At 43.3% G+C, this 16,181-nt stretch overlaps 2 protein-coding genes across 2 annotated transcripts; both read right to left on the bottom strand.

Annotated features, from left to right (window-relative positions):
- Positions 1 to 4,876: 4,876 nt before the first annotated feature.
- Positions 4,877 to 6,541, bottom strand: LOC115503268 (protein FRG2-like-1). The gene is made up of 4 exons (XM_030299393.1): positions 6,361 to 6,541; positions 6,011 to 6,085; positions 5,708 to 5,788; positions 4,877 to 5,442 (listed from the first exon to the last, which is right to left on the bottom strand). The coding sequence occupies exons 1-4, from the start codon at positions 6,539 to 6,541 to the stop codon at positions 4,877 to 4,879; spliced, it is 903 nt and encodes a 300-aa protein (XP_030155253.1).
- Positions 6,542 to 14,304: 7,763 nt separating this feature from the next.
- LOC115503263 (vomeronasal type-1 receptor 4-like) lies at positions 14,305 to 15,504 on the bottom strand. Its single transcript, XM_030299389.1, has one exon. It carries the CDS (start codon positions 15,349 to 15,351, stop codon positions 14,410 to 14,412), a length of 942 nt encoding a protein of 313 aa, XP_030155249.1. The 5' UTR covers positions 15,352 to 15,504; the 3' UTR covers positions 14,305 to 14,409.
- Between the last annotated feature and the right edge of the window lie 677 nt (positions 15,505 to 16,181).

Raw genomic sequence — 16,181 nt, 5'->3', positions numbered from 1 at the left:
TTTTTTCCTACATATTGGCTTTACACATTGTTGTTGGGTTCATTCCTGGTCAGTTTATTTCATTTTATTTTTTTAAAGCTATTTATTTCATGAGCCCTTTTTCTTTTTTCTTTTTTTTTTTTGTATATCAATATTATATCCTATTAGCTTACTGAATTATTTTTCATAGTGATTTTACTTGCATATCTACAGCCAACTCTGTGCTCATACTGATGTCCCTGACTTTGACCCCACACTTCAGGGTGCATTTTAGCCTTTCCCCCTTGCTTTTCTGTCCCTGTCTGTATTTACCAAGTACTACGGCATCATATGCCTTTGAAGAGTTTTCCATCTATTCCTCCGCGCTCCCATGCTCTCTGCACACTGCTTATAACCCCCTCCCTCTGGCCTCACTTGGACCCTGCTCTAACACACCTGCAACCTTCCAACTCGGCCCCATTCTCCTGGACCTGCAGTGGCAATGCTCACAGCAGTTTAAGACATTTCACGTGGTAAATATCATCTTTGGGGTTGTTGTAGGGATGGAAGAAGTAAAAGAGGTGGAAAGTGCCTCTATTGTCTGGCATCCAAGGTCAGGAGATGCCTGTATTCTTCCAACATATGAGCACATTGTCGAGATACACATGTGCATGCAGACCCTTTGAATGTAATCACAAGGGACTGGGAATGTGGGAGTACAGGCGAGTGTGTAAATGTGTGTGCTTGTGTTTGATGAGCATGTGCATGAGTGTGAGTTTGCTATGGAATGTATGAGGGTGTGATTGAGGGTATATGGCTGTGCATCTGAGTATTATGTTGTGCATATGCACATGTGTTTGCATCTATGTGTAATGTGTATGTATTTGTATTTGTGAACTAAGGATTGTCCACCATTATTGTTCTAATGTCTGACTTAGACGTGGGGAGTATTTGATTGTGTATTTATGGTAGGGAAAACAAAGGATTAGTTTGAACTCATGTTTCTTAATAATAAAGTCAATTAGGGGCGCCTGGGTGGTTCAGTCGGCTAAGCGTCCGACTTGGGCTCAGGTCCTGATCTCACGGTTTGTGAGTTCAAGCCCCGCATCGGGCTCTGTGCTGATGATTCAGAGCGTGGAGCCTGCTTGGGATTTTGTGTCTCCTTCTCTCTCTGCACCTCCCCCAACTTGTGCTCTGTCTCTCAAAAATAAATAAATGTAAAAAAAATTTATTTTAATAATAAAGGCAATTAGAGCTGATGACTGAAAACTCAGCAAAAATATAGGTGTGGAAAGATATAACCATCAAATGCTATTTAAATGAGTATTGGGGCCCCTGGGTGGCTCAGTTGGTTAAACCTCCGACTCTGGATTTTGGCTCAGGACCTGATCTCACATTTGGTGATACTCAGCACTGTGTCAGGCTCTGCACTGACAGTCCGGACCTGCTTGGGATTCTCTCTCTCCCTCTCTCTCTGCCCCCCTCCCCCATTATACTCTCTCTCTCTCTCTTTTTCTCTCAAAATAAATTTAAACATCTTAAAAATTAATTTAAATAAGTATTGTCTTATCTGAGCATTAAAGGAATTAGTGAATCTGCCCATTTAATCATCTGATCCTGGTGCTTTTATTTGTGAGGGTCTCAGAAACTTCTCCCTTTTTGTAGATACTGTTCTGTTTAGACTTCCTGTTAACACTAGGGAGATCAAAATTGGTAAAGCATATCTTCCTAACAAATTTCCATGTCATGTACACTTCCAAATATATTGGCACTGAGTTGTGCAAATAATCCAGTGATCCCTGATGTAAATCATTGTTGGCATGTTCTTTGATTGTAACTCTGAAAATCCTTTGCATATACTTTGATTTCATTTCTATGCTTGTAACTTATATGATAGGTCACCTTAGTGGCCTGAATGTTAGAAACAACTCTATTTGGGGTAGAATTTCTCAAGAGAGCAGAGAATCCATTGAAATTCAAGTGTTTCCTCAACAGTCCCTCATCTATCAGACCTCAGCATTTCCTGCCCTCCTCTTGAACACTTGTCTACCTCCAGGGCTTGTGGAAAAGAGAGAGCTTCTCCCAAACACCTGAGGGATGCTAATTTGGAACTTATAATTGGTTTTTGGCAAGTAGCAACTGGGAGGAAGAAAAGCTTTTCAATATTCTCAGTTCCCCAAACCTGTGCTCTCACTGGAGTTCTAGATGAAATGATTATTTCTTCAGGAAGGGGAGGTTGCGGAATCATAAACCCAGACCTTAAGATCTGGCTGCCTCCCTCCTGCATGTACTGACTGCCATGACCTTCACACTGAGCCAACTGTTCTAACAGGAAGGAGTGAGTGTATTTTTGATTTCCATTTAATAGGCAGAGTCTGCAATGAAAATAAGCTTTTTGTTTTTTAACATGCAGTTGTACATTTCATTGGACCTTTACCTTATTATAGGATGTGAAAAGTAAATCAATTTCTTACCTTTGTGATAGTAATATCAAGTAATATCAACTACCAAACCCCACATATTAATGATGTCATCCTCAATTTCTTATTGCTTATTAATCTCATATACTTTGGTCTATTTTTGAATTTACTCATCTATCAGTCTTATTTAAGAAACATGTTTCATAGAGCTGCCTATCCATTTTTTCTTTTTTCTTTGTTTTTCAGAATACTTAAAAATGAGATCTACCCTATAATGGATTTTTAAAAATGTTTGTTTTTGAGAGAGAGGGACAGAGCATGAGCTGCGGAGGGGCAGAGAGAGAGAGGGGGGGACAGAAGATCTAAAGTGGGATCCTTGCTGACAGCAAAGAGCCCAATGCAGACTCAAATTCATGAACTATGAGATCATGACCTGAGCCAAAGTCAGACGCTTAACTAAGTCACCAGACGCACCCCTCTTTATTTTTTTAATTTAAATTTTAGTTAACATAAGTGTAGTCTTGGCTTCAAGAGTAGAACCCAGTGACTCATCTCTTACACATAACACCCAGTGCTCATCCCAAAAAGTGCCCTCCTTCATGCCCATCACCCAAAACCCATTCCCCCCACACACTCCTTCTCCAGCAACCCTCAGTTTGTTCTCTGTACTTAAGAGTCCCTTATGGTTTGCCTCCCTCTTGGTTTTTATCTTAATTTCCCTTCCTTTCCCCTACGTTCATCTGTTGAGTTTCTCAAATTCCACATGAGTGAAATCATGTTTGTTTTTCTCTCATTTATGTTGCTTGGCATAATACACTCTAGTTCCATCCACATTGTTTCAAACGGCAAGATTTCATTCTTCTTGATTGCCGAGTAGTACTCCATTGCATATATATACCACTTCTTTATCCTTCATCAGTCAATGGACATTTGGGCTCTTTCCATAATTTGGCTATTGTCCATAGCGCTGCTCTAAACATTGGGGTGCATGTCCACTTGCCCCACTTTTAATGGATTTTTAAGTGTACAAATACATTGATGACTATATGTGCGATGTTGTACAGATCTCTGGAGCTCTTGCTTAACTACAAGTTTACCCTCATCTTTTTTTCTTTTTCAGAGTTTTCTTGCATATTTTTATTTGTATTTTCAGCTGTAGGGATTTTTTTTTTGTAATAACATGCTTGGATTCAATAAGGAACTGGTGGTATCTGTTTCAGAAACAAATTAAATTTATAAATTAGCTTAGGGACAATTGATGTTTGATAATATGGAGTTTTTCTACCTAAGAACAATGATGTGAGTTTATATTTGCTTATGTCTACTTTCATATATTTCTGAAATCTTATATGGTTTCTCATATACACTTGATACATTTTTATTGGATTTATTCCCAGGTGTTCTGTTTTTTATTTTATTTTGTTGTATTATTTTATTATTTTAAAATTTTATTTTTCATCCTTTGGTAATAGCACCTCCAATCCCCAAATGTAACTTGCCAATTGTAATTTTTTGTACACATGCAGGCACTTGTTTTGTATAATTTGAAGCCAGGGCATGGGTTCAAACTGATTTATATTATAATTGAATTGCCCCATTCAGTGGGATAATTAACTGCTATCCCCGTCCTACAATAAGAGCTGCTAGGTGTAGGAAAGTCAAGGTGGAAATGCAGTAGAGGTGAAAAGAAAACAGCCTCCTTCCTAACCCTCCCTTGCCATAAAACAAACTCCATCTAGATAAATATGAAATTATCTAAGACCTACAATCCATGAGCAGCATTTTTATTTTATCCCTGTTATGTAGAAATTAGGAACCAAAGGACAAGACAATACGGAAAAAGGTTTATTTTGCTTACATAAAATTCTGCACATTTATAGATGAAAGACTACATGATCCCAGTGTAAAATACAAATTGGAAAGTACATAAAATATATATAATATGACAGCATCTATCTTAAATATCCTCTCATAAATAGGATAACTTGAAATCTGCAAAATAGAAGAAAACTTAAAATTTGGCATATGAGCCAGCTGTGAGAATAAGCACATACGGTCAATAACACTAATGTATCTTGAACCAGGTTTCATATAAAGTAACTGAAAAGCGAAGGACAAACCGACATGGTGACTTCACCAAACTGAACCGTACAACCATCCCTCCACACAGATGCTCCCCCAGGCCTGTGGCTTCAGTCCTCCAAGACTGGAGGCAGGGGACCCAAGACTTAGCGCCTTTTCGGATCAAAGGGGAGGAGAGAAGTATGTTTACTTGGCGAGACGTTGGCAACAACAGAGGAATTACACCCCGATACCTGTTCTCATCATGAAATAATGCTCGGCCGTCCTAAGACCCTCAAAACACACTACAGTGCCTAACACGAAATCGGACACGAGCTCGTCAGCTCCGCACTCGGTGTTTGCAGTGCCTTTGCTCCGAGCGCCCCAAGTCTGACACGCGCGGTACCCGCAGTGTGGGCGGTAGCAGGGCCTTGGTCTCACCCCGGGGGCTGCGCGCGCAGCTCTGCGGCAGCGCGGGTGCCTGACGCAGCGCGGGCGGCCTCGCTCCCGACCCGCGGAGGGGAGGCCCCGTGTCCGTCGCGGGGGGAGCCCCGGGCTTCTCCTGTATCCCCAGCTGGAGCCCGGGGGCCCGGCGGCGGGGCTGGGACGAGCCAGCTCTCTGCAGGGAACACGTAGGCCGCCTGGTTGGCCATGGTGTAGACGGTCTGCAAGGCCGCGCACAGAGGCGCCCAGAGCCGCCCGAGCCCCGTGCGCTGCTCCCACGTCAGCGGGGAACGCTCCCGCTGCTCCCACGCCCCGGCCACGTCCTGACGGACGGCCTCAGACAGGGCGCGCACGGCGGTCACCAGCCTCTTCCGAAGTGGGGGCGGCCGGTCTCCCGGGGACCTGCACCTGCTCCGCCGGCCGCGCCCGGCGCCCCGCGCCCCGCGTCTCCTGCGCTGGGCACCCGCGGTCTCCTCGCTCTCGCTGTCCTGGCCCGAGTCCGGCGTCGTCCGTTTCCTCTTTCCCGGAGTCACACTGCGCTCACCTGCTGGAGAGGCCCCTGCGGAGGCAGCACGTGGCCGAGCGCCCCGCCAGCTGGATTCCCGGGGACCCCACCCCCTCGGGTGAACCCCGCCGGCCTCCTAAGCCTTCCTGCCCCGGCTCTGGGACGAGGCGAGGCCAGGCCCGGCACGGGTCCCCCGGAGCTCCCTGGATTCCAGGGCCTCCTCACCCGATTCAGCCCCTCAACAACCCTCTGTGCCCACGCCCCGCGTGCTTGACCTGCCTTCCTCTCCGCGCTCCTCCGCCCCAAAGCAAGATCCTACCTGCTGCTGGGGGGCAGGTGCTGTCGCTGGAAGTGACTTTCCTCTTGCCGGAGCCCTCCCAACTGGAGCAGCCTTCCGATTCTGTGGACAAGGCCAGAGGTTTTGTGACCGCCTCGGGCCGACACCCTCGCGGCCCTAATCCGTCCTGCACACGCGAGGACCGGGGCTGGCAGCCAAGGCCAGGTTCCCAGCTCTTCCTAGAGCCCAGGATGTGCGAGGGTGCCACCGAGCTCCAGTTCCCTGACCGGGGAGACTGAGCCGCCCCACGTCCTGTGCCCCCTCCGCAGCAAAACCAGCTCTCACCTGATCCGGAAATGCAGCTGTCCCTTTTGGGCTCACTTTCCCTGGGATCCTCCTCCTCTGTCTTGGGCTCTGACCCTGGGGGAAAAGAGGCCGTTTGCGCGAGTGGCCTCTCTCGAGGCCCGCAGAACCCTCTAGTCCATCCCAGACCCCGATTTGTGGACGGTTCTCTCAGCAGAGGGTGTTCAGCCAGGGTCCGAGGTGAACCCGAGCAAGTTGGTCCCTGGGGATCAATGCCCCGTTTCTCAAAGCCTCCCTGGAGCTGGGTGATGTTCCCTACCACCGATTTCCGAATACAACCCTGACCCCTACCCCCCCTTCCAGCCCCCACACACAAACCACCCGACTCCTACCTCGCCTTTGGGTGCGGCTCTCTCTCAACGGCGACAGTAACGTCTCCTCTTTCCCTTCCAGTGCTTTCTCCTCCACATCTGAGCCGCTTTCTGGGAACGAGTTCTGGTGGCAGGGCGGCCGGTCAGCGGGGTGTCGCACGGATGAGCTGCGGGGCTCTGAGCCTTCAGTTCCAGAGTCCATCTGGAAGCCCCCGGGGACGGCCTTCACCCTGCACTGCCAGGTCTCCCAAGTGCAGACCGCCCGCTGGCACCTGCCTTTTATAGGCGCCCTCGCAGGGCGTGGCTCGCTCCTATTGGCTGGAAAAATTCCACCTTCCTGCCGCTCGGGAACCTGGGCTCTCGCGAGAGATGGAACGTGGCCGCTTGTGCTTCCTGTGGGGGGCCCCGCTCAACCAAGGGGAGCCTTTTGCAGGGGCCTGTGGTGGTGACAAAAAGCGGGACAACAAAGCCAGGGGACAGAGGGACTGGAAGGCTGGGGACCCCTCCCTGTCTTACCTCTGGTCCAACTCCCACCCACGACTAGTTAAGACCCTGCTGGATTCGTGTTCCTTCTTCCCAGGAGTACAGGGATTAGGTAGGTTTATCAGAAAGATTTCTTCCCTATCGTTGGAAACATGTATTGTCAGTATTCTTCTCACTGATAATTTCGTTCTGAGTAAGTCACAAGAAAATCGGACTTAAAAAAAATGTCCACCAGACCCCTCTGATGCAAAGGGCATATTTCTCTCCCGTGTTTCCATTCTTGGCCAAAGAGAGCGGAAACTCTGCCCTGGACCTTTAAGGACTGGATGTCACTGTAGGAACATCAACAAGTCAATCTTACCTATAAGTACATCTGACAAATACCACATGTTTATATAAAAGTGAAACCAGCAATGAACTAAAAATAATTCACGGTGAAGACAGTTCGCCAATATTGATTTATTTCCATTAAAGGTGTTTAAGCCTTTTTAATAGTTTATTTATTGAGAGAGAGAGAATGCACGTGCAAGTGGGGGGAGGGGCAGAGCGAATCCGAAGCAGGCTCCTCACTCACAGTAGTGCTCAGCACCATGTGGGTCTTCAACCCACCAACCCTGAGATCAAGACCTGAGCTTCACTGACTGAGCCACTCAAGTGCCCTCATTAAAGGTTTTAATATGGAAATGTCAAGCATTCACACAATTAAAGAAAATAAAGTGAATCTGTTTTTTAAGGCCACCTCAAAATGTGTCCGTGTTTTGCCATTCTTGTATCATCCACTGAAAACTTCGCGTTTGGAATGGGGGTTCGGTGGGAAATGGAGCTGGAATCTTGAGTGCAAATCGTGGAATTCAGGATTTCTGTAATCAACCAGTGGCGAGCCATAAAATTCATCTCTAATAAATAACTACTCAAGGATATAAAGATGAAAAGACTCCCAGTCTATTACAACACAAATTTATTTTTTACTTAATTTTTTTTATTTTGAAGATTTTATTTTTAAGTAATCTCTGCACCCAAGCTGGGGCTTGAACTCGCAATTCTGAGTACAAGAGTCACATGGTTTACTGATTGAGCCAACCAGGCTCCCCTATTTTTTAATTTCTTAACGTCGTCTAATATCCAGTTCATATTCACATTCTCTGAAATTACTCAAACAAATCTTTTAATTGTTTTTTTTTGAACCAGGATCTAAATAAAGTTCCTACATTACTAATACTTATTATATCACTAAAACTAGTACATTTTGTCTGAAAATATAATTTAAGACCAGTTACAAAATGGAAGCACATACTTCCAAGTCCCATCATTCAGAGAGAAATATATCCAGGAACTATAAAAAGTAATGTCTACCCATTAAAAGGAAAGAAAGACAATCCACAGTGAATTGAAAAAGGAATTAAAAAAAAACCAAACAGCTCATGCGTTAGTAAGCCTGTGATGAACATGATATTATGTTACATACAGCATTGCTGACAATAAAACAAATGGAAATATACAACATCACCAGCTCACATGCATAAAATTCAGGTATTACCCTGTGTACCAAGGATGTGAGGAATTGAAGACTCTCCTCCAGGGTTAGCGTGGGTTGTGATTGGCTTAACCCCTTCAGGGGACAATATGGCCACTAAATATGAAGATGCCTGAAAACCATGATGCAGAAATTTGGTTCCTCACTTTCTGTTCATAACAACAGGGAATTCATAGCAAACAAGAACATGGGCCAAGTATGTTCGTGGCAGCATTGCCAGTGGAAGGAAAATATTAGAAACAACATAAATCCCCTTGAATAGGATCAGAGATTAAAACCAAAAAGTCCAGTCTGTCGACCCAAGTAAATGGCAAACAGTGGTGAAACAGGATGAACTACAGGTATAGGTGGGAAAGGGAGATTCTTCAGAAACAATTGAGAGAAAAGTCACGATACAGAATTGAACAGTCTATGGATGTATATACATATCTTGCACTTTCAGAAAGCAATATATAATTTAAAAAGTATGTACATGTATGTTAAAATATCTTAAATGCTTGGAAATGACACTCATCAAATTATAGTTGATGGTATCAGATGTGTGGCAAAATAAAAAACAAATAAAAATTAAATAAAAATGCAGAGGAAAATTAACAGGAAATAATCCCTTTATATCTTCAGAGGGGGCTGGTGATTAATCAAAGTGGATTGTCTCCAGCTGGTGCGGTGAGCTCCAAAGCTTGAGCAGGGCCTCCTCGGGCAGTAAAAAGGCCAGCTGGAGGGGGAGGCTTCTGGTCCGCCTCATCCTTTCTCAATCATCCTGGACATATTCACTATGTCCCATGGAGTTTGCTCAGCATCCAAAATTTGAGCTGCAAGGACAGCTGAGTCTTTATCATCCTCCTCAGACCTTTTGATCTTTTGTCCTTGGTTCCTGATTTAAAATGGGTTGTGAATTGGAATTTAAATAAAAACTTAAATTAAAAAAATGTTTTTAAATAAAATAAAATGAGTTGCGGTTATGACTATCGATTGTATCATGAAGTTCCAGACACTTAAGAGGTTACATGTCTGTGTGCCCTCCAGAAAAAACAATTCCCAAATCAAAACGCTTGTCATGATAGTAACCTTTGAAAACTGCCTCTGATTGATGCTGTCTCACTGACCACTGTCCTCTTCGACCCACAGATAATGTGCAAGAACTGTTATCAAGCCTGTGGACACATGGCGAGGACCAGGAGGTGTCCCCTGAAGGGCTGGGCTGGGGCCCTTGTCTCCCAGCCCTCGGCCTCCAGGGAGGAGAAGAACCTGGAACCAAGGAAGCCTCAGCAACTCCAGACCCCGGGCCTCTTGGCAAGACTGACAGAAGCAAAAAAGGCAAAGGTGAGGAATCTGGGTGGTTGAAGCCATTCTTAGAACTGGAATCTGAGGACACTGGAATCCGATGTCTTTTTCTTTGCACAGCCATCTCCAAGCTCAGACAGAGATTCAATAGAAATAGACAAAGAGCTCAATAGTTTTCAGGGTTCCTCACTCAGGAACGCAAAATGATAAATAATAATAATATATGTATAGAATACAATCATACATAAAAATTTACCCATTGTATACATAAATATATATTTTATGTTATATAAGTATATGAAATATATATATATAACATATTTTTAAGGATTTTACTTTCACGTAATCTCTGCACCCAATGTGGGGCTCAAACTCATAACCCTGAGATCAAGAGTTTTATGCTCCACTGACTAAGGCAGCCAGGTCCCCCTATAACACATATATTTTAAATTGTCTAATATATGTAAATATATATGATATATATAACTCATATGTTATATATAACAGATATGTGTTTAATATATAATGTTTAAATTTTTATATATTATTATATTGCATATTATATTTTAAATGTTGTATATAAAATATATAAAAATATAAAATAAAATTATAAAATTTAAGGAATATGTATGCTGAAATTTCTAGTTTTGTAGTTTATTTTTATTTATTTTGAGAGAGAGAGAGAGAGAGAGAGAGAGAGAGAGACTAAGTGGGGGAGGGGCAGAGAGAGAGGGAGACAGAATCCCAAGCAGGACCTGTGCTGCCAGCGCAGAGCCTGATTTGGGGCTGGAACTCACCAACTGTGAGATCACGACCTGAGTCTAAATCAAGAGTCGGATGCTCAACCACGTGAGCGACCCAGGCGCCCCTTGAGGTTGGATACCTCTGTATATGTGAAATGACCATTTGCATTTCTTTTACTGTGAAATGTTTCCATAGGTCCTAGGTCTCTTTTTCCTTTTTTGAGATGTCTTTTTACTCTTCATTGAGGGTAAAACATATTTTATTTGACTGTTTTTCTACAACATCCTACCAGGCTGATGCCTACCCACATATCCAGGAATAGATCTGACCTGTCAGGAAACCTGAGATGACATCCACCCATGTGGATCCATCCAGCCTTCCATCTAAAGACCTGATTTGAAGGGGCACCTGGGTGGCTCAGTCGGTTGAGCATCTGACTCTTGATTTCAGCTCAGGTCATGATCTCGTCGTTTTGTGAGTTCAAGCCCCGTGTCGGGCTCTGTGCTGACAGTACAGAGCCTGCCTGGGATTCTCCCTGTCTTTCTCCCCTCCCCCACTTGCATTCTCTCTGTCTCTCTCAAACTTAAAAAAATAAAAAAAAGACTTGAACTGAATTCTCTCTTAGCTCATGAACCAGCCTTAGGATGGGAGGTGGACTTATTGATGCACCCCATGCTGCACCCAAGCACTTTGACCAGGACCCCAATTTCACTGCCATGCTCCAGTCACAGTGTGCACAAGGTTTGCAGTGCCCAGCAGGAATGGTCCAAGTAAGAAAAATAGAGGGGCTCCTGGGTGGCTCAATCAGCTAAGCATTGGACTCTTGATTTCAGCTCAGGTCATTATCCCGGGGTGATGAGATCAAGCCCCACACTGAGCTCCATGCTGAGCATGGAGCCTGCTTAAGATCCTCTTCTCCCTATCTCTCCTTCTGCCCCTACCCCATTTGCATGTGCTCTCTCTCTCTCAAAAAAAAAAAAATGAAAAAGAAAAGAAAAATAGAAGCAAAACTATTGGCATCCTCCCACAATATGGAAGGGATTCTAATATGTTAAGCAAGCACCATGAAGACAATCAGTGTTTTTCCCTCCCAGTTTTATTGAGATACAGTTGACATGTAACATTGTGCAAGTTTAAGATATACAACGTGACAATTTGATACACATATATATTGCAAAATGAATACCACAACAGGGGTAGTTAAGACCTTTATCTCGTTACGTCATTCTTTTTTTGGTGTATTGGGAATGTTTAAAATCTATTCTCTTAGCAACTTCCAAGTATATAACACAGTATTGTTAGCTATAGTCACCACGCTGTACATTAGAACCCCAGAAACTTATCATCTTATAACTGGAAGCTTGTACCCTTTGACTACCATCTCCCCATCTCCCCTGGCGCCCATCCCTGTCAATGACCATTCTAGTGTCTAGGAGTTTGGTTTTATTTATATTCCACATACAAACAATATCATATATGTCATATATGCATCTTTGTCTATCTGACTTATCTTGCTTAGCAGAATGCCCTCGAGAGCCATCTGTGTTGTTGCGAATGGTAGGATTTCCTTCTTTTGTGTTGCTGGATAATGTTCCATTGTATATGGATACACCACATTTTCTTTATCCATTGAAGTGAATTTCAGTAAAGTGGAAGCCTCCCCCTTACTTCCTCACCTTAGACATTCAGGGTGCTCCTCCCAAATCTCCCTCATTCCAACATGGCCAACTGGCATCCTCACACTTTAAAGAAAAACCTACTTTCTACAAATTCATGCCAGTTTATCCCAGATGGCATGTATTTGGGTTTTTTTCCTTTTTTTAAATTTTTAATTGAAGTAGAGTTGACACATAATATCATATTAGTTTCAGGTGTACAACGCAGTGATTTGGCAACTATGTACATTCTGATATGCTCACCTTGATAAGTCTGTCGCCTCACACAGTTGTTACTGTATTATTGACTATATTCCCTATGCTGTAACTCTCCATCCTCATGGATTATTTATTTTATCACTGAAAGTGTGTGCCTCTTAGTCCCCTTCATTTCTTTCATCTATCCCTCTACACCCTCCCCACTGGCAACCACCAGTTCATTCTCTGTGTTTGTGAGTATGTGTCTCTTTTGTTGTTGTTGTTCATTCATCCATTTCTTTTGATTTTTAGATTCCACAAATGAGTGAAATCATATGGTATTTGTCCTTCTCTCTCTGACTTATTTCATGGAACATAATAAACTCTAGGTCTATTCATGGTGTCACAAATGACATGATTTCATTCTTGTTCGTGGTTGAGTAATATTCCATCATGTATATATATCCCATTTTTATCTATTGATGGACACCCAGAATGCTTCCGTACCTTAGCTATTGTAAATAATGCTGTAAACAGCGGCATTGTGTGTATCTTTTCAAATTAGTGTTTTAATTTTCCTCGGGCATATACTCAAAAGTAGAATGACTGGGTTGTATTATATTTCTGATTTTAATACTTTGTGGAAATCTCCATACTGTTTACTAGTGGCCACTAAAGTGGCTGCACTAACTGACATTTCTACCAATAATGCACAAGGGCTCCCTTTTCTCTATATCCTTGCCAACACTTGTTATTTCTTATATCTTTGATACTAGCCACTCTAACTGGTGTGAGATGATATCTCATTGTGGTTTTGATTTGCATTTCCCTGACGATTAGTGACATGAAACATCTTTTCATGTGTCTGTTGGCCATGTGAGTGTCTTTTTTGGAAACATGTCGATTCAGGTCCTATGTCCTTTTTTTTTTAACCTTTATTTTTTTGAGACAGAGAGAGACAGAGCATGAACAGGGGAAGGAGACACAGAATCTGAAACAGGCTCCAGGCTCTGAGCTGTCGGCACAGAGCCCGACGCGGGGCTCGAACTCACAGTCTGTGAGTTTGTTGACCTGAGCCAAAGTCGGACACTCAACCGACTGAGCCACCCAGGCGCCCCCCATGTCCATTTTTAAAAAAAGTTTTCTTATGTTTATTTATTTTTGAGAGAGAGAGAGACAGAGTGAGAGTAGGGGAGGGGGAGAGAGAGGGAGACACAGAATCTGAAGTAGGCTCCAGGCTCTGAGCTGTCAGCACAGAGCCTGATGTGGGGCTTGAATTCACACACTCTGAGATCATGACCTGAGCTAAAGTCAAACAATTAACCAACTGAGCCACCCAGATGCCACTCCTCTGTTCATTTTTAAATCAGATTATTATTATTTTTTGGTTGAGCTGTGTGAGCTCCTTTTATATTTTGAACATTACCCCCTTACCCCTTATTAGATATATCATTTGCAAATAGCTTCTCCCATTCAGTAGGTTGCCTGATGTGTTTTTTAAAATGGCCACCCACTCACTTTTTTCATCAGTGACAACAGGTTTTTGTGCTCTCCTTTGTCCCAACCCAGGTCCCTTTGTCCATTTCTATGTTAAATGCCTTAAATGTGCTAATATCCCTCCATGTCATCATATTTTAAAGATTACTGTCTCCCTAAGGTTTAAACTACAAATTTTATAACTTAGTCCCAAATGTTCCTAACTGAACCTGAATTTGCACTCCACCATCACCCCATCCTACTTCATTATTACTTGAGAACATTCTTTTCTTCACTTTCTTGAATGGCCGTCTCACATGTTAACTTCTCTTGCAACGTTTCCAACAATTCCAAGCGTAGTTAATTTCTGGATATATTTAGTATGTCAAATTAAAAATTACAACACTCAAATACTCCCTCACAATCTCTAGATTGTTTCAGGAACATTTTTTAATTGCACAGATTCCAAACTATTTCACTGGAAGTGTGAACAAAATTTCAGTTACATAAGTATTTTCATAATAATTGCATTAATATTTCATTTACATTTGCTATTGCCACTGATTGTTTTTTATCGGGACAGATGCTCATTCTGGCTTGCTGACCACTCTCCTGGGGTGTGATTGTTGCGTCATTATGCTGGCAGCTCGGGGAATGAATGAAGTAACAACTGTACACTGTGCAAAAACGTACAATTTACGCGTTTGTTATCACTTTCGTGGATGTTGTGTTCCTCAGCCAGGGAAGGTAGAACCTGGACACACAGGAGTTACCGTTCATGAGAACAAAGGGGCAGGCAGTTGGGAAACATCCACTGATCAAGGCAGAGACGTTCACCAGCAACCAGCTGGGATTATCGAAAACAGCCATAAAGACTTGGCAGATGGAGGAGAGGGAGCAGAAACACACAAAGGTGCTCACCAGGACGAGGATGCTCTGGGTGGCTCTGGACTCAGGAGAGGATCTGGGGGCGACATGAGTGCTGTGAATGTGCTGGACCCTCTGCCTGTGCCTGTGCAGGATGAAGACCATGTGGCCACTGGCCCAGACCATGATCCCCAAACATAACACATCAGGGAATGATAACAACGCTGCATGTAGCAATTGTGTGAGTTTGTTGTTAGTTGTCCCCGAACAGTATTGCAAATCCTTTCTCATTGAGATGCTCACGTTGTTCCGTTTGCCAGTCACATGGATAGGGCAAATGATATTTACCAGCATGTAGACGGTCCAGCACAGGAATAGAGAGAAGTCAATGTACTTGAGAGCTTTCCTTTTAAGTTTTGTCCCCCTGGCGTTCTGGGGGCTGATTGTGATGGCCTGGAAGGCACTCAAGAGGCAGGTGCTGCCTATGGACACACCCCTGCCTATTCTGTGAAGATAGAAAAGAAGTTTGCATCCAAAATCACCTGGAAAATTGTTCCGCCCGAAAGCTGCCATCATCTGGGGGACTCCTTTACAGAGGAGGGATAAGGAGTTGGCTGCAACCAGGTGTTTGACAATGAAATCTGTGGGCCTCAACCTGCACCCAGTGAAAGAGAGGAAGATATAATAGTAAAGAAGAGAGAAATTCCCCAAGATTCCGACCACAGTTTGGGTTAAGAAGATCACGCCTATGACCAAATCCCTGGAGGCCATTCTGCCGGTTTCCAGTCACTGAGATTTATCTTCAGAACCAGAGGATCCTGCATGGGAATATGAGGTGCGGGCATCATGCGTCTTGTCAACTAAAATCCGATATTCTCCACTTATCATTAGTTTCTCCTTCGAAATGGTGTTGAGAAAACCAGATATCCATATGTCAAAGGGTGAAATTGGACCCCTATCTTTGACCATACACAACAAATCAACTCAAACTGGATGAAAGACTTAAACATAAGATGTGAAACTGTAAAACCCCTTCAGGAAAACATAGGGGAAAATCTTCTTGGCATTGGTCTTGGCAATGATTTCCTGGATCTGATAGCAACAGCAGAGGCAGCAAAACCAAAAAAACACAAACACAGGTGGGATTATATAAAACTAAAAAGCTTCTGCGGAGCAAAGGAAATAATCACTAAAGTGAAAAGGCAGTCTATGGAATGGGACAAAATACTTGCAAAGCATTCATCTGACAAGGGTTTAATATACAAAACATAAGAATCTCCAACAACTCAATAGAAGAAACCACCAAATAACCCAATTAAGAAATGGGCAACTTTAGGAATAGACATTTCTCCAAAGAACATATGAATGATCAAGGATATGAAAAGGTGGTCGACTCTACTAATGATCAGGGAAATGCAGATCAAATCCACAACGAGATGTTATCTCACATCTGTTAGAATGACTAGTATCTTCCAAGCCCCAAAGATAACAAGTGTTGGTAAGGATGTGGAAAAATTGGAGTCCTTATACACTACTGGTAGAAATGTAGAATATTGCAGCCACCATGGAAAAGTATAGAAGTTCCTCAAAAAAAAATGTGA

This window comes from Lynx canadensis, chromosome E2 (assembly GCF_007474595.2).
Source record: "Lynx canadensis isolate LIC74 chromosome E2, mLynCan4.pri.v2, whole genome shotgun sequence".
Taxonomy (NCBI): domain Eukaryota; kingdom Metazoa; phylum Chordata; class Mammalia; order Carnivora; family Felidae; genus Lynx; species Lynx canadensis.
The sequence above is the reverse complement of the archived record's forward strand: the minus strand, read 5'-3'. Positions and strand labels throughout refer to the sequence as shown.